Source organism: Dasypus novemcinctus, chromosome 21, assembly GCF_030445035.2.
Source record: "Dasypus novemcinctus isolate mDasNov1 chromosome 21, mDasNov1.1.hap2, whole genome shotgun sequence".
Lineage (NCBI taxonomy): Eukaryota > Metazoa > Chordata > Mammalia > Cingulata > Dasypodidae > Dasypus > Dasypus novemcinctus.
The window spans coordinates 45,855,274-45,881,495 of NC_080693.1; the positions used below are offsets into that span (position 1 = coordinate 45,855,274).

The following is a 26,222-nucleotide window of genomic DNA, read 5'->3' on the forward strand; positions in this document are numbered from 1 at the left end:
TCAATTCTAGGGAAGCGGACTTGGCCCAGTAGTTAGGGCGTCTGTCTATCACATGGGAGGTCCGCGGTTCAAAACTTGGGCCTCCTTGACCCATGTGGAGCTGGCGCATGTGCAGTGCTGATGCGTGCAAGGAGTGCGGAGCCATGCAGGGTTGTCCCCCGCATAGGGGAGTCCCACGCGCAAGGAGTGCACCCCGTAAGGAGAGCTGCCCAGTGCAAAAGAAAGTTCAGCCTGCCCAGGAATGGTGCTGCACACATAGAGAACTGATAGAAGATGATGCAACAAAAAGAAACACAGATTCCCGTGCTGCTGACAACAACAGAACTGGACAAAGAAGAGCATGCAGCAAAATAGACACAGAGAACAGACAACTGGGGCAGGGGGTGGGGGGGAGGGGAGAGAAATAAATAAATAAATAAATAAATCTTAAAAAAAACAAATTCTAGCCAAATTGATCTATAGGTTCAATGTAATCACATTCAAAACCCCAGCAGGGTTTTTGCAGAAATTGACAAACTAATTCTAAAATATATATGAAAATATATTATATATATATTGACCTACAAAAGCCAAAACAACTTTGAAAAAGGGAAAAAAAGGCGCAGGTCTAACAGTACCTGATTTCAGAACTTTTTATGCAGTTAAAATAATCAAGACAATGTGGTATTGGTTTTTGAGATAGACAAAGAGATCAATGGACCAGAATAGGGAGTCCAGAAACAGACTCACACATATCTGGACAACTGATTTTAGATAAAGAAGGCAGTTCAGTGGAAAAAGAACAGACTTTTCAACAAATGGCGCTAGAACAATTATACATACATATGTAAAAAAAATAAATAAGGACTTCAATCCATACCTCATACCAAATATAAAAATTAACTCAAAATGACCCATAGGATCCTGCCCCAATCAAGATGGTGAAGATGGAACTGCAGGGCTCTGTCCCGCCACAGAAGTTTTGGACAACCAACAGGAACTGGCAGAAACATCTTTCTCAATGTTCCAGAAAACAGTAAGAGGGCAGGCACCAAATCAAGAAAAAGGATACTTAAAAGCAGTAGAATCTTGGTAGTAGTCTAACGCCTGCTTCCCATGTACGAGGTCGTGGGTTCAATCCCCCGTACCTCCTAAAAAAAAAAAAACAAAAGCAGTAGGATTTCATGGCACCTGTTGTCCCCTCCCCTTCCTGGCTCAAAGTGGAGCCAGACCATGTTCCCCAGTGCAGATCACTGGCCCCAGTTCCAGAGGGAGCAGAGTAATCCTCGTGTACATACTGTGAATACATATGTGTGGCAAATGTGTCTGGTGGTTGCCTGAGGGACTCGCCATGACAGAACTTGCCATGCTTGTAGAAGGCAGCTCATGAAACTCTCCTCTAGAATCCTATGGGAGGGGAGTCAAATGGCTGTCTAGGGCAAGAGATCACTGGCTGGAGGAAACAGAGTACAATGTCCAGGATCAGGGAGAAACTGTTTCCTAAGGAAGAGGAGATATTTGTATCCATGTAAATGGGAGAATTCTCAGAGCAACATGTGCATGCCCAAGACAAGAATATGAAGAACACTCAAATCCAATAATAGGAACACAAACTACCCAATTAAAAATTGCCACAGTATTTGACAAGTCATTTCACTGAAGAAGATATAGGGATGGCAGGTAAGCCCATGAAAATTTGTTCAATACCACTAATCATTATGTAATGTAATTAAAATTACAATATACTACTACACATTTATTAGGACGGCTAAAATTAAAAGGACCAAACATACAGAGTGTACAAGGACAACCACTTTGGAAACAGTTTTGTAATTTCTTTAAAAAGTTAAACACACTCTTAAACCTATGATCTGGTGTTCACTCCTAGGTATTTACCCAAGAAAAATGAAAGTATATGTCCAAACACTTGTACGCAAATGTTCACAGAAGCTTTATTTGTAATAGTCAAAAACTAGGAAAAAAAAAATTTTTTAAAGAAAAAAAAAAACTGAGGGGGGGATGTCCATCACCAGTTGAATGGATAAATGCAGTACAACCATAGAGTAGAATACCACTCAGCAATAAAAATGAATAACTATTAATAACCTACACAACATGGATGAATCTTAAAAATAATTATGCTGAGTGAAAAAAAAAATAGACGAAAGAGTATATGCTATATAATTCTATTTACATAACATTCTTTGAAATGCAAACTAAAGTATAGTTACAGAAAGCAGATCAACGGTTGCCTGGATAAGGGTGAAGGGGCTTTGGGACATGAGCTAGAAAGATTATAAATGAGTATAAGGAAACTTGTGGTCATGGTTTCATGGGTGTAAATAGATGTTAAAACTCATCAAATTGTACACTTTAAATATGAGCAATTCACCAGGATAATTATATCTTAGTAAACCTATTTTAAAGAATCTTCATTTCTGCAGATAAAATTCTTCTATTTACCACTAGGAATCTTTCATGGGGTTAGGGAAACGGCTGTAGACAGTAGCAAGCAGAAATAGAAGGGAAGAGTGGTAAAAGGTAACTAAGTGTACATCAATGAAAATTCATATGAAATATATAGTACCAAAATGCTACTTAAGAAGAATAGTGGATATGGCTCAAGCAGTTAAGCAACTGCTTCCCACATGCAAAGTTCCAGGTTCAATCCCCGGACCTCAGTACCTCAAAAAAAAAAAAAGAAGAAGAAGAAGAAGAAAAACATAGCAATCACCTGTTTAAGCTTCCTGATTAGTTCTCGAAGTTGAGCTTCCACACGAAATGCAGAAAATAAGCATCTCCAATGAATCCAATGCTTTTGGCACCACGAAGCTGGAGCTCCACTGTAAAACAAAAATATAGGTATCTTAAAATTCTATAAGGTGATTTTTAGGAAAGGCTTGGGGAAAGAATGAGAAGAAATAGATAAAATGTGACATTCACCATATATAATCTCACTAATATTCACAAAAATACCTTGAGGTTGATATCATCCTCACTGAACCTTAGTATCTAAAGCACAGAGCAAGTAGACATTGGAGTTATGCTTCAAACTGGAACTTTCCACTACACAGGACTACCTCACATACCTTGATTTGCATTGTTCAAAGATGACAGCTAACGTTGCAAAGTCATTAAATCCTCCAGCTTTGGCTGCCAATTCTCGGTGTCTCTGTTCTGCTTCCTTCTGGTACTCTGGATCAACTAAAATGATGATTGGAGAGACAATTTAGTTCTATTTTACATTAAATATCTACATTCACTTTGTTTATTCAAGCTCATTAAAATCTTCATTACCCTCTGGGGTGGATTAAGGTGAAACTGTCTTACATCCTCTTGGGAAGCTCTAATTCCCCCCCCCCCAATCTTTTCTTTAACCTTATTTATGAGATTCTACCAGAAAAACATTACTTCTCCCAATCCTATAAAACATTACTTGGGATTTACTTTTTAAATTAGTTTTATTATAACAATGCCAGCATATAATGTAAAAGGTCTATGTTCCCTACTTTATCATATCACGTATAAACTAATCCCCAAGTTTAACCACTGTTAATTATTTGGTGTGCATCCTTCCGGACAGTTTCAATGTATATACAAAAATATGTAGAGTGTTTTACTTTATAGAAATGGGATATATATTCTGCAACTTGCTTTATTCACTTAATAAAAGCTCTGTGTCAGTACACAGAGAATTAGTCATTCTCAAAAATATTTCTCAGGGATATGGGACATAATATAATTTAACCAGTCCCTACTTATCCAATTCCTATTTATGGGCAATTAGACATCACCTCCATATATGCAGAACATCTTTTTCTTTCCATTTTAAATTCATATTGAAGTATAACATGCATACAGAAAACTACATACATCATATAAGTTTGTAGCTCAATGAGCATCCACAAATATAACTTAATGTACCCAACACAAAGATGAATGAATAGAATATTATCAGCATCCCAGAAACCCTCTTTATGCACTGCTTCCAAAAATCCCATTCCCCTCTACAAGGGATAACTATACGCTGACTTCTAACACTATAGATGTGTTTTGCCTATTTTGACCTTTATATAAATGGAATCATACAGTATGTATGTACTTTACTTTTACTTTTACAAATCAATTTTGATATATATTAATAAAGCATACAATTTATCCAAATACTTTTATTTTTATTCAACATTATATTTTTGTTTTAAAAAGATTTATTTATTTCCCCCCTCCCCCTCCAGTTTGCGCTTGCTGTCTGGTCGCCTTCTTTTTAGGAGGCACCGGGAACCAAACACAGGACCTCCTGTGTGGGAGGGAAGTGCCCAATCACTTGAGCCACCTCCGCTCCAATCTTGTTGTGTTTCTCATTATGTTTCCTCATTATGTCTCCTCGCTGCATCATCTTATTGTGCCAGCTTACCATGCCAGCTCGCTGTCTTGCTCATCTTCTTTAGGAGGCACCAAAACCAAAACCTCCAGTGTGGTAGGCGGGCACCCAACGGCTTGAGCCACATTCGCTTCCCACAGCATTACGTTTTTGAGAGTCATCTGTTACTGACCTTGATACCATTTTCCCAATCCTACTAAAGACTGACAAGCTCTCTTGAAGCCATTTTTTAAAAACTGCCTAAACGGTTCCTCAGGAAGCTAAATATAGAACTGCCATATGATCCAGCAATTCCTTTAATCCAGAAGAACTAAAAACTAGGACATGAACAGACATCTGCACACCAATGTTCATAGCGGCATTGTTCACAATTGCCAAAAGATGGAAACAACCCAAGTGTCCATCCACCAATGAATGGATAAACAAAATGTGGTATATACGTACAATGGAATACTATGCTACAACAAGAAGAAATGAAATTGGGACATATGTGATAACATGGATGAGTCTTGAAGACATTATACTAAGCAAAGTAAGCCAGACACAAAAGGACAAATATTGCATGGTCTCATTAATATGAACTAAATACAAATAATAAACACATGGAATTAGAACCTAGAGTATAGGTTATAAGGAGATAAGAGGAGGGTTGAGAAGAACTATGGATGTACGTAGAACTTTTAATTAACTTGACTGTAAAAGTGTGGAGATGGACAGTTGATAGTAACATTATATTGAGTAACAACTGGTTTATAAATGGGATTGTGACTGAAAAAAATCGTCTGGGGAAGTAAATGTCAATAGAAAGAAAGCTAAAGAATAATCTAGGGACTGAATAACACAGTGAACCCAGAGGCGGTTGAGAATTATGGTTAAGGGTACAAATGCAAGAGAGTCCTTCTGTTAGCTAGAGCAGATGTACATCACTATTGCAGGGTGATGGGAATATGGAGAAACATGGAAAAACTACAATTAATGGGACCTATAGACTGTGATTAACAGCAATACTATAATATTCTTGCATTAATGCCAAGCTATACTATGTTGACAATGGAGGTGTATGGAAAAAGTGTGCCAAATGTATGCTATGGACCATGATTGGTGGTGATGGTCTGATGATAATATCTCATAATCTATAGCAAATGTTCCACCAGGGTGTGGAGTTGTATGGGAAATCTACACATCTGTATGATTGTTTTGCCAGTTCACAAATATCTATAACAAAAATACATTTTAAAAAATTGTATGGGTTGGGGGAAAAATACACAAAATGTAAGATAAGGAATATAGTTGGTAGTAATATTTTGACAATGCTCTTGTATAGTTTGTAACAAATGTCTCACACCAACGCAAAGAGTTGGTAGAGGGGTGATGTATGAGACCCATGTGTGATGTTATGTATGTTTATTTTTTAAGTTCACAATCTTTACTATACACTTATTGTTTATATTGTTTATGTGTGTTCATGTATGAATGATATACTTCAATTAAAAAAAACAAAACAAAAACACCTAAAGCCCCTTCCTTCACCATATCAGGCTACACCACAATTCCAATTCCCTCAGTATACCCATCAGAACTAGATTTAACAGAAGCAAGATGTTAACTGAATCCAGAGGGCAGCACTTACATTGACCTAAAACGGGAATGAGCAAAGCAAGCAGATCCTGATATTAGGGAAAGCAATCTGATTAAAGAAAACACTCGTAAAGGTATAAAGTCTACCAGCCCAGGCTTTAAGTAGCTTTCAACTAGGTAAAAATTGAAGGATGCAGCTAGAGACAAAAAGAAAAAAATCTTATTTATCTCAGGCCATACAAATGATCCTATTAAAGAAAAAAATCTAAGTGACTGATAATGTTCACCTCCTGAATCCCGCAGGGATACTCATTTTTAACCCAAAACATCTTGTTTCAAGTACCTAAATACTGTTCTCCAGAAGGTAGTATCAAATTGCACTAGACTCCAGTATCAACCCGCCTGGCTTCTAACACCAGGAGACAAGCCTATCTATAAGCTGGGGGGCTCCTGAAATCCCTAAATTGTGATGTTCTCTGCTACAGATATGTAGAAGCTCAGTGGCCTGTTACCCAAAAGTTATGAAACCTCAAAGAAGCTTCTTGGTATGCCTAGTTCTTCCCTTCTCTGCCTCAAATTGACCCTAGAACCCTTCAATCTGGCTGTTCGACCTCCTAGAGAAATTTACACCCCCTACTTACCATCTCTTATTAAGACGTTAGAATAACTTTACAATAAATTTTTGTGCTTTACAGTTTTAAACTCAGCTCATATTTTACAGAGCTATATCGACATAGACAGCCTTGGATCTCTGCTGTTTAAAGTGGCTACCTGCTTACACTTTATAAAAAGGTAGAGAGCGTGTTGCTTCTCTGGCATGCCTTCTCACCTTGCTATCGCTCTCTTTTCATTACTTTCAAAATTAATGGATAAGACAAACTATATTCTTATTCCTTTCCCTACTGCTTCCCTAAAAAATAAACTAATTAATTAATTAAAATTAAAACTAGTAGAAGTCCCATAATAAATTTAGGATATTTCCTGGGAAAGACAAAGCCTTTATTACATATAACACCTAAAATTTCATCAGTTTGCCTTCATCAGCTGAACTTCTTCCTTTGGGAAGATAATTTAAAACTTTGCTATTTAACAATCAATCAGAAAACAAACTATTACACAGAAAGGGTTTTGGTAATAGTCTTCAGACTTGAAGCAGGGAATAAGGCTGTAAGTGCCAATACACATAAAGTATCCTTTGTTCTAAATACACCACAGTTAAAACATTTAACATCAAACTTTTAGAACCAACCCAATTGTTTTCATTTTAAATTTGTTACATTTTAAGGCAACACTATTCACCAGCTAAAAAAATATTTAATGGACCTCACCTATTGTCTGACTTTCAAAGCAATACCCGTATTAGATGTTGTACATGCAGTTTACAGCAGCAAAGGGGAGAAATTACTGTAAATGATCAATGTATCACTGTTTTGGGTTTTGTTGTTGTTTTGTTTTGTTTTGATTCCACACATCTTAGTATTTAGTTAATAATAGTGAAGACCATGCAATATTTAGCCTTTTGTGTCTGGCTTATTTCACTTAAGATTCATCCATGTTATCATGTGTCCCAATTTCATTTCTTCTTACTGCAGCGTACTATTTCATCATATGTATATACACTTTTTGTTTATCCATTCATTGGTTGATGGACGTTTGGGTCGTTTCCATCTTTCAGCAACTGTGAATAACGCATAGTGTTGCTATGAACATTAGTGTACAGATCAATGTATCAATGTTTTGATGTTTAAAATTTAACTAAAGGTTTCAATCTGAGAGTACTGGCCGGTTTTACCAATTATGAGTATATAGTAAACTAAATTACATTATCTACAATGACTGTGACCCAAGCCAGAGAAGATTACTTAATCTTTGTGGACTTTAAAATGCTCTTAGAAGCAGCTGAATGCATATTTTGGATGTAACAAGATCTCAACAAGTCAGGCTCAAAAACTGAAGCTGCATTTTGGAGCTGCTGAAGTTCTTGATAATCCAAGTTTTTAAAGCCTAGGTCATTTATTTAAACAGCAAGAATATTTCTTTAGATATATGTAAGAAACTCGTAGCAGTTACTGCCACTAAGAACCAGAACTTGAGACATGGTCAGAAGGGAGGCTTTCTTTGCATTTAAATCCTTCTATAGTGTTAAAATTTTTAACTGTGCACACATACTGGGAATAGTCCTGTGAGGAACTTGGCAAACCAAGATATCCCAAGAGATACCTATTAAACTAGTCAAAACCAGCGAAGATAATCATTCAAAGTCGCTGAAGATTAAGCAAAAGGCTTACAACAAATTGAAGGGCATTTATACAAATCAAAAGGCATTTATTCGACAAAATGTATGGAATTCAGTAAGAAGAGCAGGAGGCCATGGCATTTGAATTAGGGGCTGCACCCATTCCCCTACAGCTCTGTGTGTGAAAGAGCTATTCCACCGGGAGAGACAGCTGGTGAAGAGTGCAGTCCCCTATCCCCCCTTAGATTTGTGTTTCCATGGGCTCGGCAGCCAGGTGGCAGCTCTCATTATTCCAAGCTTCCCAGAACTAGTCAAGCTTTTTCTTTTCCCTTCAACCAGTGAACCTCCACAGATTCCATCTCATCTGGATTTGTGCTGGGAAAGATCTGTTTTAGGCAGTGGTAGCAGCCACAGCCTCATATTCCCTTCTCCTCCAACTCCTGCTCCACATAAAGGATCTGGGTGAATAGCAGTGAATTGTAGGTCCCCATGCACTCATCCAGTTCCTTCTCCATAGCAGAGGTTCTGTCCACGGGCCTAAGTGTATTTGGATCAGACTACAGAGCAATATATGCTGGAGGGTACTGTCAAAAACAATAGGGCAGGGAAGCAGACTTGGCCCAGTGGTTAGGGATCCATCTACGACATGGGAGGTTCACGGTTCAAATCCAGGGCCTCCTTGACCCGTGTGCAGCTGGCCCACGCGCAGTGCTGATTCGTGCAAGGAGTGCCCTGCCACACAGGGGTGTCCCCCACGTAGAGGAGCCCCATGCGCAAGGAGGGCGCCCCATAAGGAGAGCCGCCCAGCGCGAAAGAAAGTGCAGCCTGCCTAAGAATGGCACTGCCCACACAGAGAAATGACACAACAAGATGACACAACAAAAAAGAAAACACAGATTTCCGCACCACTGATAACAACAGAAGCAGACAAAGAAGAAGACGCAGCAAATGGAGAGAACAGACAACTGAGGGCGGGGAAGGGAGAGAAATAAATAAATAAATAAAAAACCAAAAAAACCAATAGGGCAAACAGTAATAAAGGGAGGCTAACAACTTGTCGTCATACCAATAGGGGCAGACCAGCCAGAAATTTAACAGGGAGAACCTTGTAGTCTAGAAGACAATGCACATACCATCTGAGACATAACCAGAAATGAAAACTCTCAGCCTCTAGTCCCTGGCTGAAGCCAAGACAAACTCACAAACTCCCTGAACTGTGAAAGTAGTCTCCAAACCACACATAGATCCAACAGTAAAGGGTATAACTACCAACCAATCGGTGGCTGAACTGTGCTAATCGAGAGGTAAACCCTAGGAAACCAGGCTTAAAGATAAAAATGAGTGGAATATCTGAGTATAAACATCAGACGCTGCACATTGGGGGAAAGAGACTTCACAGAATTAGGCCAGCTAAGTATAAATAATAAACAAGCAAAACACCAAACAACAACAACAACAAACCCCAGGGGTATCTACAGTTGCAACAATATATTATCTAGAATGTACAATTTTCAACATAAATAAATAAAGTGTGACCTATGAACAGGGGAAAAAGTAGGGGACCAAAACCCAGATGTTGCCCAGATGTTGGACTTAGCAAACAGACTTCATAGTAGCTATTGTAAATATGTTGAAAGAACTAAAAGAAGCCATGTTAAAAAAACTAAAGTATTATGGCAATAACTGCTAAAATAGAGAAAGAAACTACTACTAAAAAAAAAAGGAAATTCTGAGTTGAAATGCACAATACTTAAATTGAAAAATTTACTAGATGGGTTCAACAGTAGATCTGAGTTGGCAAAAGAAATTAAACTCAAATATAGATCAAAAGAGATTATGCTAACTAGAGAACAAAGAGAAAAAGAATGAAGAAAACGAGAAGAGCCTAAGAGAAATGTGTGGCACCATTAAGCACAACAACATATGTATAATAGAAGCACCAGGAGAGAAAAAAAAGGGACCAAAAATATCTGCAAAATTAATGGCTGAAAATTTCCAAATTGCAATGAAAAAAGATACTTTACACATTTATGAACCTCAATGAAGTCCAGTAGGATAAATGCAAAGAGCTCCATACCTAGACACATTAATTTTTACTGAAACCAAAAATTAAGAAAAAAACTGGTCTCAACAAGACAAAAACAACTCATCACCTACAAACACCAATGAAATTAACAGCTGACTTCTTATTAAAAATAAAGGAGGCCAGAAGGCAGTGGATGGCATATTCATAGCACTGAAAAGAAAAGAATGTCAATTAAGAATCCTATATCCAGCAAAAGTATCTTTCAAAAGTGAAGGCAAAATAAAGACATTCCCAGATAAACCAAACTTGAGAGAATTCATTGCTGACATATTTGCTGTACAAGAAATATTAAAAGAAGTTCTTCAGATTGAAAGAAGGTGATACCAAACAGTAATGCTACTCCATGTTAAAAAACAGATAATTATGCATGTAAATATAAAATATAGTATAATTACATATTTCTTCTTTCTTCTGAGAATTAAAAAGAAATTACATAAAAGATCATCTATAAAATGGTATTACTGGGGGAAACGGATGTGGTTCAAGCAATTGGGCTCCTGTCTACCATAAGGAAGTTCCCGAGTTCAGTTCCCAGGGCCTCCTGGTGAAGGCAAGCTGGCCTGTGTGCCAAGCTGGCCCATGCGGAGAGCTAAGGCAACAAAAAAGAGACACAGAGAAAAGACAATGAGAGACACAACAAACCAGGGAGCTGAGGTGGCTCAAGTGATTAGGCTCCCATCTACCATACAGGAGGTCCAGGGTTCAATTCCCAGGGCCTCCTGGTGAAGGCAAGATGGCCTGCATGGAGAGCTGGCCTGAGAGGAGTGCTGGCCTGTGTGGAAGGCTGGCACAGCAAGATGACACAACAAAAAGAGAAACAGAGGAGAGACAATAAGAGATGCAACAGACCAAGGAACTGAGGCAGTGCAAGGGATTGAGCTCCCACTCCAGAAGGTCCCAGGATCAGTTTCCAGTGCTACCAAAAGAGAAGACAAGCAGACACAAAAGAACACACAGTGAATGGACACGGAAAGCAGACAGGGAGTATAAAACACTGAGGGGGGGATAAAAAAATTAAAAAATCTTTTAAAAAAAGAGAAGACAAGCAGACACAGAAGAAAGTGCAGCAAACAGACACAGAGTAAACAGTGAGTGCAAGCGGTGAGGGGGGGAGAATAAATAAAATGAATCTTTAAAAAAAAAAGAATTGTATCATTGGGCCTGTAACAGGAATATCTGGCAAAAATCAACACGTATATTATCTACTTTTTAAAAAGGAAAAGGGGCTTGGGTATGTTCTAAGGAAAATAAATGAAATATTGGGTATAACAGACAAAGGGAAAAGGCTACTTCTTTATAATAATTATATTTTAATTGTATGGAATTGAAAAATACTGATACATCTCTGAGCCACTTTATTGCTTTGGAGTTAAGTCTAAGGGGCTCTGTTATCATCTTTCATATACACTAAATCACTGACATCAATTGCTTCACAAAGGTTAGAATTAGAAAAATACCAAATCAGGGAAACGGACTTTGGCCCAGTGGTTAGGGCGTCCGTCTACCACATGGGAGGCCCGCGGTTCAAGCCCCGGGCCTCCTTGACCCGTGTGGAGCTGGCCCATGCGCAGTGCTGATGCGCGCAAGGAGTGCCGTGCCACGCAGGGGTGTCCCCCGCGTAGGGGAGCCCCACGCGCAAGGAGTGCACCCATAAGGAGAGCCGCCCAGCGTGAAGGAGGGAGCAGCCTGCCCAGGAATGGTGCCGCCCACACTTCCCGTGCCGCTGACGACAACAGAAGCGGACAAAGAAACAAGACGCAGCAAAAAGACACAGAAAAACAGACAACCGGGGGAGGGGAGGGGAATTAAATAAATAAAAATAAAATCTTAAAAAAAAAAGAAAAAAAAAAAAAGAAAAATACCAAATCAAAGCACTGAAAACAAAATAATGGTTAGTAATGGCTAGTAACTTAATATTATAAAGAATTAGTTAAATATATGTCTATAGATACCTAAGGCAAGTATTAGACTAACAAAGGGAACTCTCCCTTTTCCCTGAATGCCTACAAATGCAGTTCATTTTCAAAGAATGCTTTGCTAACATATAGGTTCCAAATAAAAGCCTTCAAAATGCCAAAAAACACACGAGATTCTAAAATAAGAGAGTAAATCAAACCATGATAAAAAGACAAAGAAAAACAACCTAAACAGCTAAAAAATTGAGAGTCAGCTTTCTATCCAAGGTCAGAGTGTTTTAAATAGATATTAAAAAACCAACACTTGGACTTCTACTTCTAGCTCTGAAGAAGACTATGTGTTTTTCTTTTCTTCTCTTAATTCTTTCAAATACATATGACAGTTTAAAACAAAAAGTATAATACCATACTGTGGGATTTATAATGTATATAAATGCAATATCAATGACAACAACAGCATAAATGATTGAGGGGTGGAACTAAAAACTGTTTCAAGATTTCTTATATTTTACATTAAGTAATCTGAGTAAACTGTGATCAGCTGAGAGGTACTATAATTCCTAAAGCAAGAGTAAGTAAGTAAGTAAGAGATAACAGCAAAAAACCAATAAAGAGTTCAACATAATCCCTAGTCCAATTAAAATTCCGGCATGTTGGCAAATGGTGAGCAGAAATGGCAGTGCACAGAGGTGCAGGAGAGGTTTCAGGTTCCAGTGGCCAGATGGTGAAATCTAACCTGGAGCAGATCCTCAACAGTCAGAGCTTTGCCATGAAGAAAAAAAGAGGATAAACCAAGCACCACTGCCCATGCCAGCTATACCATGCAATTCAACCTGCCCAGCCCCGGTGGCTGCAACAGCAAAAATTCTAGAGTCTCCCTTAATTGCTTAAGTAACCTGGGTCCAGGGCTTCAGTGGTGCTCCTGATGTCCCTCACATATCCCTGAATATTCCAGGCAGGAAAGGGAATAGTCAGAAGAATCGGAATCTTTCAGTTAATTTATTTTATTAATACTCTGATATATCAGTTGAATGTAACAAAGGAACATCTCATAACATGATAAGAATTCTTAATGTCCAGTCCAGGCTCAAAGATCCCAAACACATGAACTAGAGAGTGGTGTTGAACAGCAACAGCTCTACCTGAAAATATGAGGCAGGGCTCTGCCTGAAGTAAACAAAGACAGTTTTGCAGTTCTCAGGTTTACCAAGGAGCAGCTCTACCGTGATCACATCTTTATCTGCTTCCACAAGAACTGAGATGACAGAACCGCCCTGCTCTGCATGTTCTACTTTTTGGGCTCTGAGTGAGACAGGGCATCCCCAAAATACCCAATGCTTGCTTCATGACCTACACGTTTGAGAGACTCCTCAGCAGAAGAGGAGTGGCAGCAATACACACATCCTTAGAGGTCTGTCACTGCCTGCATAGGAGTTTAGAGATGGTACCTTTGATAGCCTCCATTTAAGAGATGCATTTTGTAGGAGATGTTGTGACCAACAGATTCACTGATGGCATGTTGACACACCAGACTCATTCATCTCTTCTGGGTTGTTTTAATAGTGCAAATAAATGAAAAAAAGAAAACAATTCCAGCAGGCCATTTTTGGGGAAAGTGATATACTGATTCTAAAATGTATACGGAAATGGAAAGAATCTAGAATAACCAAACCAATCTTGAAAAAGAAACACAAAGATGAAAGACTTAACACTAACTGATTTCAAATTTATCATAAAGCTATGACATCAAGAAAGAGTGTTGGCATAAGGACAGACAAATAGATCAATGAAAGATACTAGAGTTCAGAAAAAGACCCATTCAAATAGTCTACACATTTTCAAAAATGGTGCCATATACAAAATTAATCTGAGGTGGATCACACTCCTAAACATAAAGGCTAGACACTGTAAAGCATTTAGGAGAAAATATCTAGAGATATGAGAGAGAATATGAAAGAATATCTTCACAATCTTAGGGCAGGAAAAGATTTCTTAGGATACTTTATCAAAATTAGAAATATCTCTCATCAAAAGACATTCTTAAGGGATATGGATGTAGCTCAAGTGGTTGAGCACCTGCTTCCCATGTATGAGGGTCTAGGGTTCGATCTACAATACCCTAAAAACAAACAAAAAAAACTAACTCTGACTGGGGAGCAGATGCAGCTCAGTGGTTGAGTGCCTGCGTCCCCAGTACAAGATCCTGGGTTCTACCCCCAGTACCGCCTTAAAAAAAGACATCTTAAGAAAATAGACAAATCACAGACTAGGAGAAAATAAATTCAACTTATATGTAATGAATAACTTGTATCCACAATATATAAAGAAATCCCACAATTCAACATTTTTAAAAAATTTAATAAGTAAAAGATTTTAACAGACTCTTCACAAAGCAATACAGATGAATAGTCAATGAACACATGAAAAAATGTTCAACAATATTAGACTTCAAGGAAATGCAAATTAAAATGAAGTACCACTAATACACACTAGAATGTAAAACATGATAAAGATAGACAACATCAAATGTTGTGGAAGACATAGTGCAAGGTGACCTCTCATTGATTGCTGGTAGGATTTTAAAAATGGTATAACCCCTTTGAAAAAAGGTTTACCAGTTTCCTGAAGTTAAACATATACCCACTCAAAGACTCAGCAATCCCTTGCCTAAGTCCAAGAGATAAAAATATATGTACACAAAAACACTTGCACAAAAATGTTCAAAACAGCTCTACTCATATTTGGCACCAAACAAGAAACAATTCAAATGTCCATAAAGAGGAGGATGGATAAATCAATTGTGTTATGTTCACACAATGGAATATTACTAAACAATAAAAGAAAAACCATTAATATACATAACAGTACAGAAGAAATTCACATTATGTTGACCAAATGAAGCCAGGTGCAAAAAAAGTACATTTTATAATTCTATTTTATGAAATTTCAGAACAGGCAAAATTAACCTCAAACAAATCAGAAAAGTAGCTGAGTAGGGAGAGGTGGGCTACCACCTGATTAGGAAGGGACCCTGAGGGAACTTTCTGAAGTGATGGAAAAAATTCTGTATATCTTGACAAGGGTATGGATTATATGGGTTTACATATTTCTCAAAACTCATGAATTATACACTTAAGGTTTATGCATTTTACTATATGTAAATTTTTGTAAATGTTACCTAAAAAATCCACCTCTAAACAAATACTGAATTCTAGTTATATAGGGTTACCTTTCACAAGGGTATAACTTAGCAATTCTGAAACTACTTTCTGTATATTATAGGCTTGAAAAAATAATAAATATATTGAGGATAATGGGAGGCAGGACTGTTACTGCTGGAATAGGGAGTCAGAAATATGAAAAGGAAGAACAATGTGATAGAACTGTAGAAACAGGTATAAATTCATGGTAGTTAATACATATATAAAATTCATATGGGAAATGGACTTGGCCCAGTGGTTGGGGCGTCTGTCTGCCACATGGGAGGTCCGCGGTTCAGGCCCCGGGCCTCCTTGACCCATGTGGAGCTGGCCCATGCGCAGTGCTGATGCACGGAAGGAGTGCCATGCCACGCAGGGGTGTCCCCCACGTGGGGGAGCCCCACGCACAGGGAGTGCGCCCATAAGGAGAGCCGCCCAGTACGGAGGAAGGTGCAGCCTGCCCAGGAATGGCGCCGCCCCCACTTCCCGTGCCACTGACAACAACAGAAGCGGACAAAGAAACAAGATGCAGCAAACAGACACAGAGAACAGACAACCGGGGGTGGGGGTGGGGGGTGGGATTAAATAAATAAATAAATCTTTAAAAAAAAATTTCATTTATATATATATATATTTCCTAGCTCTGACAACTCTGAAAGCCGAGAGGCAATGACATATTAGAAACATATTAGATCTCAAGTTCAGATCTTGTTTCCAAATACCATTCCACACTATAAGGAATCAAGACTCCTTAGAGGAAAGGCTTATTCCAGGCCTGGAGGTGGGAAAAGTAAAAGATGAGCCTGCAACAGCTCTTTGCACCCAAAAGTAAGAAAATGCTCAAAGAATTATGCAAACATATCAAAAGGACATAGTCAATTTGAAAAGGCACAATTTGGGCAATTTCAGCACCAAAATAAATAATGAAATTATTGAATTGTAACTTTTTAAAATTATTTTATTTTTTACACTTTTTAAATTAAAGTAAGTAGATCACAAAGAACATTACATTAGGATTGTAATAACTTATCGAGTAATGCAAGAATCCATGGGTCCATACTGATATAAATGAATGAATAAATAAATAGAGGAGAAGGGAAATCTTCCTCACAGCAAACAAGATGTTGGACAAGAATATAACTAGCTATAAAGGATATTATTAGGAAAATTGACAATTTGAATATGGACTCTGCATTAGATAATAACACTGGATTCACATTAAATGTCCTTATTTTGACAAATATACTGTGGATAAATAGGGAATGTCCTATTCCTATTCTTAGTAAAAACACACTGACCTATTTTGTGAAAGGGAATAAAATGTTTCTGACTTTCAAATGAGTCAGAAATAAAATGCATACTTATAACTATACAGATGAACTGATAAACAAATGTGATATATCAGGGTGGCAGACTTGGCCCAGTGGTTAGGGTGTTCATCTACCACATGGGAGATCCACGGTTCATACCCTGGGCTTCCTTGACCCGTGCAGAGCTGGCCCATGCGCAGTGCTGATGCGTGCAAGAAGTGCTATGCCACACAGGGGTGTCCCCCGTGTAGGGGAGCCCCATGCACAAAGAGTGCACCCCATAAGGAGAGCTGCCCAGCGCAGAAGAAAGCGCAGGCTGCACAGGAATGATGCTGCACACATGGAGAGCTGACACCACAAGATGACGCAACAAAAAGAAACACAGATTCCCATGCTGCTGACAACAACAGAAGCGGACAAAGAAGACGCAGCAAACAGACACAGAGAACAGACAATCGGGGTGGCGGGGGGGGGGAAGGGGAGAGAAATAAATCTTTTAAAAAAAAAAGTGATAAATCATACAATAGAATATTCAGCAATAAAAAGGTATGAAGTTCTGATATCTGCTGCAATATGAATGAATCTTGAAAACATTATGCTTAGTGAAATATGCCAGACACACAAAAGGACATAAACTGTATGATTCCACTTATATGAAATACCTACAATAGGCAAATTCACAGACAGAAAGTAGTTTTGAGATTATCAGGAGCTGGAAGGAGGGAGAATAAGGAGTTATTGCTTAAAGTTTTAGTTGTTGAGGAAATTCTGGTAATGGATGGTGTTCATGGTAGCACATTGTAAAAGTGATTAATGCCAATGAATTGTATACTTAAAAATGGTTAAAATGACTAATTTTGTTATATATATATATATCATAATTTTAAAAATTGATGAAAATTAGATAAAGGGTATAAAGGAGTACTTTTACAATCATAATACTCCTGTAAGTGTGAAATTATAATAAAATGCTATAAAACAAACAAATAACAACAACAACAAAACACTAATACCTGACTAGTTTAATCTATTTACATATTTCAAGAAGGAAAAAACATTTTCTTTCTCTAGCTTACAAGAATATTAGAGCTGGATCATATTAGTCTAACTCTGAGTTTAGCAATGAACAAACATTATCCAGAAAAGTCAGGCCCCTCAGGTACATAGGATGTGGTGGAGTCAGGTTCAAGCCCTGATCTTTTTCTTGTCTACTACTTCAATACTCTGTAGCTTTTAGAATATTTTTAGCTTTGATACTACCTAATGGAAACCAGTCAACATTATTTATTATAGATAGTATTTTACTAGAAAAATAATTAACAATTAGGAGTATTACTAGAGTCAAGATTCCGACACTTAAGACTATATAATCTGGGGTAGCAACATACTGATTAAACTACAGAGTATTTTTTTCTAGAAAAACATATCCTGCATTTTAATCATAAACCAATAATAAACCAATCTGGATCTGACACTCAAAGCCAACAGAGGGCAGTGAGACAGCACACTCTATTATTAGTCTTGGTTGCAGACAAGGTATGCGGTCTATTCAGGGGGAAAAAAAACAGAACAAGAATCTGACTGTACTAGATGAAAGCAAAACCGATGTGTGTCGAACTAAGTTGTGTCCCATACAGACACATCATAAAAGGAAGGAATCAGAAGTTAAAAAGTACAAAAACTTCAAAACAACTCTCTTAGGGTAAAAAGGCTGACTTATCTTCTCTTTTGATTATAGAAAAAAAGGTTAATATATTACTAATGTACTTTAACAGGGCAAAGATCCACCCTATTACTTTCCTTTACCAGTAAAAGGAAATTAACAGTCAGCCAGAAACATGGTATATCATTTACGTCAAACTAAGTTAAAGGATAACAAAATGTAAAAATTGTTTAGTCTCGGTTTCACGTTCCACAAGAGTACGTATATGGTAAGCCTTCAACAAATGCTTAGTGAATTGTTGGAGCACTTAAAGTAATTTTTAAAGACTTACTTAAAAAACAATACTTACTTAAAAAACATTAGAAAATTCAGCTCTTCTTTGTAGCCTGACTAGGAAAAAAAAGTCACAATCTGCATTTAAATCAGAATGAATTAACCCTATATCTAGTGGCCTATTTTCCATATTTCCACTTTGGAAATTAAACTTTCTATTCTAACAAAAGGCTTGATTGTGTGGAATAGTATTAATTAACTCTTTGGTTTTTCCTCTGAAGATCTCCAGAATTTTAACTTTTCTAATTTTAATTACCAATTTTTAAGACTTCACCCAAATTGTATACCACACTATAAAGAGGCTTTCAAAGAAGTTACTGTCTATTTCAATATTTATGAAAGAAACACACACCAAGAGAAAAAAGAAAGGGGAGTAATGAGTAATGACTGAGGACATACTCTCCTAATTAAGACTAGAAAAAAGAAATATTTGAAACAAAAGATTACCTGCAAATGAAAGAATCAACTACTGTAGTTCAGAAAGGAAAGCGAATACATGCAACTAAAAAATAAACTGGAGGGAAGTGGATGTGGCTCAACCAATAGAGCGTCTGTCTACCATATGGGGGGTCCAGGGTTCAATCCCCAGGGCCTCCTAACCCATTGTGGTAAGCTGCTGTAGTTCAGAAAGGAAAGCGAATACATGTAACTAAAAAATAAACTGGAGGGAAGTGGATGTGGCTCAACCAATAGAGTGTCTGTCTACCATATGGGGGGTCCAGGGTTCGATCTCCAGGGCCTCCTAACCCATTGTGGTAAGCTGGCCCATGTGCAGTGCTGCTGCCGCATGCAAGGAGAGCCAGTGCATAGGGGTGCCCTACATGCAAGGAGTGCGCTCCATAAGGAGGGCCATGCTGTGTGAAAAAAAGCACAGCCCACCCAGGAGTGGCGCTGCACACACTGAGAGCTGACGCAGCAAGATGATGCAACAAAGAGAGAAGCAGTTTCCCAGTGCTGCCTGATAATGCAGGTGGACACAGAAGAACATACTGCGAATTGACACAGAGAGCAGACAATGTGGATGGGGAAGGAGAGAAATAAATAAAAATAAATCTAAAAAAAAAAAAAAAATAACATGGACCCAAGAGAGGAAGAGCAAATAAATATATGGAACACTTTAAGGACATGATCAAAAAATCAAAGAAAACAAGGTAAACAATAAAAACAAAAAAATCCCAAGACTCACAAAGTTAAGAATGAATGAAACATATATCTTCTTTTAATGTTCTGTTTTGTTATTTTAAAGAGGATTATGAAAAAGTGACATAGTAAGATTCCTGAACCATACTAGACTGTAAACATCAGGAAAGGCTGGGAAAAACAAAAAGCCAAGAAGAACAAATAATGTATTAGAACAAGGACAAACTAGGTTAGTAAAACATGTTTGGATTATAACAGACAACAAAAACCAGAATATTAGAAAATGAATCAAGAAGATACAACCTATGAATAAAAAGAGTGCCAAAGCAAAGTTAAGAGGTAAGCAATGTGGAAGAACTTTTTACCAAACTGAAATCCTAGTGAGTAAAGGGGAACAAAAATGCTTTCCCAGGATCATTCCTCAAATATACACAAAATTCCTACTTATCAAGATTTTAAACTTAAAGGACTAAGTATCTTACAGACTGGTCCAAAGAGTTTATAATGGCAAAGATAAAGAATGGCTTCTGAGTGCCCTTCAAATATTACACAATTAAGTGTTAAAGAAGAAGCTTCCTAAAACTGAAGAAACTGTATTTCCCACTCCAAGAGGGCCAACAAGGTAATTTCTCCTAGGATAAAATGTTAGAAATCCATAGACCCTAAAGGATTTTTACCAAAAAAAAAAAAGCACTGTGATAATAAGTCGATACAAATTGTTAAAATATAACCCCAATAGGAAAAATAAAGGTAGTCCTATCCAGATTTAGACCTATACCTTGCTACTGGCTAGGAATACTAAATGTGCTAAACATCTTTTCATTCAACAAATATTTATGGAGTATCCTTTATGTATCAGTCACTGCCAGTAGGTAACACTGTTAATAGGTGTTTCAAGTAAAGCCAAAAAGAAATCAGTTAAGCGAAGTCTCTCTAAGTATTTTACTTCTGGTGGAAATAGTGAAAGGAACAAAAAAATAAAAGAGAAAATTAGAAACTGCAATTAAATCCAAGAAAGGAAATAAATAGGATTTAGGACAAAGAATAACCAGGAGTGAGGGGGTTCTACTTTAGAGAGTGGTCAGAGAAGGTCATTCTGAAAAAGGGACATTTAAGACCTAAGGATAAGCAGGAGTAGATCTGCCCATGGTAAGGTTCCTTCCAAACAGAAGGTACAACAAATACAAAAAATCTCTGAGGCAGAAAAAAGCATGGTATGCTCCATTCACAGAAAGGTCACTAAGATATATAAAAATAAAGAAAAAAAGACAAAAACAAAAATTTTTTAAAAATTTTTTTAAAAAAAATTAAACAAAAAGATATATTGTTAGAAGTAGTATGAGGTAGGGTTCATTCGTTCATATAACAAACATTTACTGAGTACATCCTACATGATAGGTACTGTGCGAAGGTTCTAGGGTATAAACAAAACAAAGTTCCTGCCATCTCAAGGGCTTTAGAGGGGAATAGTGAGGGAGGTTTTGAGTGGTTAGCCAGGAGCCAGATCATTCAGAGTTTATCTTAGTTGAAATAATTCCACCATGCTTTTTTTTTAACATTTCTCAATTAAATGTACTGGATACATATAAAAAATGTTTTTCAATCATACAATATGCTACACAATATATTTGGTTCACAGTAATGCAATCATACAGTATTTGTCCTTTTATATCTGGCTTGCTTCACTCAACATAATGTCCTCCAGGTTCATTCATGCTGTCATATGCTTTACAACTTCTTTCTTCTTACAGTTGTATAATATTCCATTGTGTGAATACACCACAGTTTATCTATTCATCAGCTGATGGACACCTGGGTTGTTTCCAACTTTTGGCAATCACGAATAATGCCACTATGAACACTGCTGTTAAAATATATTTTTAATATAACACTACTAAAATACCAATGGAACAATTTAAAGAAAAGTAAAAGTAATCTTTCAGTAGGCAACTGGACAATATGTATCAAAAACCTTCAAGATATTCATAACACATAGTAATTTTGCTTCTATGGATACTCTATCTTGAGGAAATAAAAGTTATGGGGACAGGGAATAGGGAGGAGGAGGAGTTAATGTATATTGAGCACAGGGTTTCTAATTGGGGTGTTGGGAGAGTCCTGGTAATGCATGAAGGTGAGGATAGTACAACAATGTAGTATGACTAATCCCAGTGAACTCTATTATTGGGTGGTTGAGGTAGAGAAGTTCAGGTTGTATGTATGTTTCCACAATTAAAAGAAGAGAAAGAAAGATTAGTGAGCCCATAATAACTAAAGACAATCCATGATACTGAACGGGATCTAATGATGGAGGTTTTAGAAAAATCCCAAAAGGTCATTATTGGGAAACATGAAAAAATTGGAATATAGAATGTAAACTTTATGTCAATGTCAAATTTCTTGAACTAGATAACTGTACTTAAGGTGGTTATGTAAGTGGATATCCTTGTACTTATTAGGAAATGTATATAGAGGTATTAAGTCCTCAAGAAGCATGATGTATACAACCTATTCTCAAATGTTTAACAAGTAGATAAATAGCTGAAAGATAAATGGATGGATGATAGAATGATTAGCAAATGGGGCAAAATATTAAAAGTTGATGGATCTGGATATCTGGGTGGGGACTATGTTGGCTTTCTCTGTATGAGGTTTGTATTATTTTGTCAACAGCCATTAAGTTTTAAATTATTTCAAAATGAAAGTTAAAAAAAGCTTTCTGACTACTTCATACCTACCAGAATGGCTATTATTTAAAAAATGGAAAATAACAAATGTTGGCAAGAATGTAGTTAAACTGGAACCCTCATACATTGCTGGTAGGAATATAAATTAGTGTAGGCACAGTGGAGAACAGGTTGGAAGTTCCTCAAAAAATTAAACATAGAATTACCATATGACCCAGCAGTTCTACTTCTAGGTATATACCCAAAAGAACTGAAAGCAAGGATTCAAACAGATATGAGGACATCAATGCTCAGAGCAACATTATTCACAATAGCCAAAATGTGGAAACAACCCAAGAGTCCATTGACAGGTTAAACAGATAAAATGCAGCATATATGTACAATGCAAGATTATCCATTCATAAAAAGTAATTAAGTTCTGATTAACAAATGAACATTGAAGACACTATGCTAAGTGAAATAAGCCAAACATGAAAGGACAAAAACTGTATGATTCTACTTATATGAAACATCTAGAAAAAACCAAATTCATAGAGACAGAAAGTAGATTAGAAGTTATCAAGGAAGGTGGATTCTTGCTTAAAGAGTGAAGAGTTTCTACATCAGCCAAAGGAGTGCTGATGCAAAATACCAGAAATTGGTTGTTTTTATAAAGGGTATTTATCTAGGGTAGGAGCTTACAGATACCAGGCCATAAAGCACAAGTTACTTCCCTCACCAAAGTCTATTTTCATGTGTTGGAGAAAGATGGCTGCCGACTGCTGCAAGGTTCAGGGTTCCTGGGTTCTTCCCTTCCAGGGTCTTGTGTCTCTCTGGATTCAAGGTTCCTTTCTTCCTGGGGTTTGCTTCTCTTTCCTCTGTGTGCTTACTTCCCAGGGCTCCAGCTTAAGGCTTCAGCATCAAACTACAACAGCAAAAACCCCCAACTCTGTCCTTTGCCATGGCTTTGGGTGGGGACTCAATGCCCTAATGACATGGCCCAATCAAAGCCCCTATCGTAACTCAATCACGGGGAAGGGGATGTGGCTCAACTGAGCATCTGCCTACCATATAGGAGGTCCAGGGTTCAAACCCAGGGCCTACTGGCCCATGTGATGAGCTGGCCCATGCGCAGTGCTGCTGTGCCATGCCATACAGGGGTGTCCCCCACGTAGGGGAGCCCCACATGCAAGGAGTGCACCCTGCAAGGAAAGCCGCCCCATTCAAAAAAAGCGCAGTCTGCCCAGGAGTGGCGCCGCACACATGGAGAGCTGACATAGCAAGATAACACAATAAAAAGAGACACAGGTTCCCGGTGCTGCTGAGAATGCAAGCAGACACAGATGAACACACAGCAAATGGACACAAGAGAGCAGACAACGGGGCGGGGCGTAGGGGGAAGGGGAGAGAATTAAATAAAATAAATCTTAAAAAAACAACAACTCAATCACACCCAATTACAGACCAGATTACAAACATAATCCAGTATCTATTTTTGGAATTCATAGCCATATCAAACTGCTACAAAAAGGTTTTGGTAAGAGATGGTGTTAATAGCAGCATAACATTGTGAAAATAATTAATGCTTATTTCAAAAATGGCTGAAAGGCCAAATTTTATGTTACATAGGTGTTACCACAATAAAAAGTTTAAAAAAAAAACAAGATCTAGGGGAAATTACTGATCACTAGCATCATCATATATTATCAGTAACTTTCTTCACTATTCAAATTATATCTAACAAATCCAATATTGAAGGTGGAATGTAACAGTGAGATCATTTTTATGTACATTTTGTAAAAATATCTGTCCTAGCATATTTGTTTATCATTATTTAAAACATCATTCAAATAAGGGTTAATCACAGAATTCACAGATTTCTTGGTTAACTTTTAATTACTTTTGGATTACGTAATTTCCTCTCTTTGAGACTTTTATATATATTATTTCTTTTACTTCATGAATTTTCTGAGAGGGAGCTAGAGACAGTTATTATCATTATTATTTTTTAAAAGATTTATTTTTATTTACCCACACACACACACACCATTCCCCCCATTGTCTGCTCTCTCTGTCCATTCGCTGTGTGTTCTTCTGTGTCTACTTGTATTTTCATTAGGTGGCTCAGGGAACTGATCCTGGGACCTTCCGGAGTGGAAGAGAGGCTATTATCTTTTGCGCCATCTCAGCTCCCTGGTTCTGCTACGTCTTCTTATTTTCTCTCCTCTGTGTCCCTTGTTGCATCATCTTTCTGCACCAGCTCTCCACATCGGCTGGCACTCCTGCATGGGGTGACTTTCCCACATGAGCCAGCACATCGCATGGGCCATCTTGCCATGTGGGCCATTTTGCCCTCACCAGGAGGCCCTGGGCATTGAATCCTGGACATCCTATATGGTAGACAGGAGCCCAATTGGTTGAGCCACATCTGCTTCCCTGGGGCAGTTATTACTGACCCTATTTGATGTGTAAATTGGGGCATAGGAACATTAAACTCTAAGAAAGTAAAACACCAACTCTGGGCCTAGAAACCCCAGTTCCCCGACTTTCACTTCAGGATACAATCTATTAAACAGCAAATCTACCTATCTATTTACATATGTTTTGTTTGGTTTGGTTGTTTTTTTGGAGGTACTGGGGATTATCTCGTATATGGGAAGCAGGTGCTCAACCACCGACCTACATCTGTTCCCCACTGAGAGTTGGTTTTTCATTTGTTTGTTTTTTGTTTCTAGGGGATACCAGGGATCAAACCCGGGATCTCATACATAGGAAACAGTTACTCAAGTACTTGAGTTACATCTGCTCCCCAGCAAATATATTTTTAACACACCATTTAGGCTTCAGTCATTTCACAGACTACATTGAATGACTCCTGATTTTCATCCGTTATCTTGAGAATGACCTGTACTTTCATCCTGCAAGATATCCAATTCTTATCTCAAAAATGCCAACAGTAAGTTATTTTAGAAATGTCCATAAATGATTGCAATTTTCAAACACCATATCATTCCTTAGTGTCTAAAGAACCCATAATTTAGACAGGGGTTAAATTTCAAGTTACATGTTTTAAAAAAGACAAATTACCATCATAATTTTCTTCTAGCACTTAGAACATTCCTACTATTTGTTGTTTGTTAGATTTTAAATAGGTCTCTTCCAGGAGAAGAATATCTGGGAATTAAACTTGGTCACTGTAATAAAAGTACCTAAAAGATAAATCTGCATATTCTTACAAAGACCACAAAAGAGAGTTGGGAGTCTTTAAGATAAGTTCTTTCTTTCCCCCTTTCCACCTAATCACAAGTTTCCTAAAATGCCTAGCAGTCACTCCTAATGCAGGCATTAGAATCCGAATGTAAACGGAATGTATCAATTAAGTGGAAAATTGGATTAATAAACACACATAAGTGAACGTCAGCTAAGAAAAGGCATTATTTTTGTTAATATGGTAATTCAATAAACAAATTTATCACTTGACTGCCAAATATATGTTTTTTTTTGTACTGGAAACATATAAATGGTGAATAAATTAACAGCTTGAGTTTAGGAACTCTAGACTAGCTTTAAAAGAGAATGCTCATAGGGAAGTAGATGTGGTTCAAGCAATTGAGCTCCTGCCTACCACATGGGAGGTCCTAGGTTCAGTTCCTATGTCTCCTAAAAAAGACAAGAAAAGCAAGACAGCAAGCTGAACATTGGGCAGGCACAGTGAGCTGATACAACAAGATGAT

At 37.6% G+C, this 26,222-nt stretch overlaps 1 protein-coding gene and 1 pseudogene across 1 annotated transcript in view; one reads left to right on the forward strand and one right to left on the reverse strand.

Annotated features, from left to right (window-relative positions):
* DHX40 (DEAH-box helicase 40) overlaps positions 1-26,222 on the reverse strand; it is a 66,081-nt gene that overhangs the window by 12,255 nt on the left and 27,604 nt on the right. Inside the window, exons 13-14 of the mRNA XM_004457610.4 lie at positions 3,069-3,183; positions 2,714-2,822 (exon numbers count right to left, since the gene is read on the reverse strand). Of these exons, the coding sequence (XP_004457667.2) occupies positions 2,714-2,822; positions 3,069-3,183 (224 nt within the window). The remainder of the gene's footprint in view (positions 1-2,713; positions 2,823-3,068; positions 3,184-26,222) is intronic.
* Positions 12,898-13,644, forward strand: LOC139437217 (ornithine decarboxylase antizyme 1 pseudogene; annotated as a pseudogene).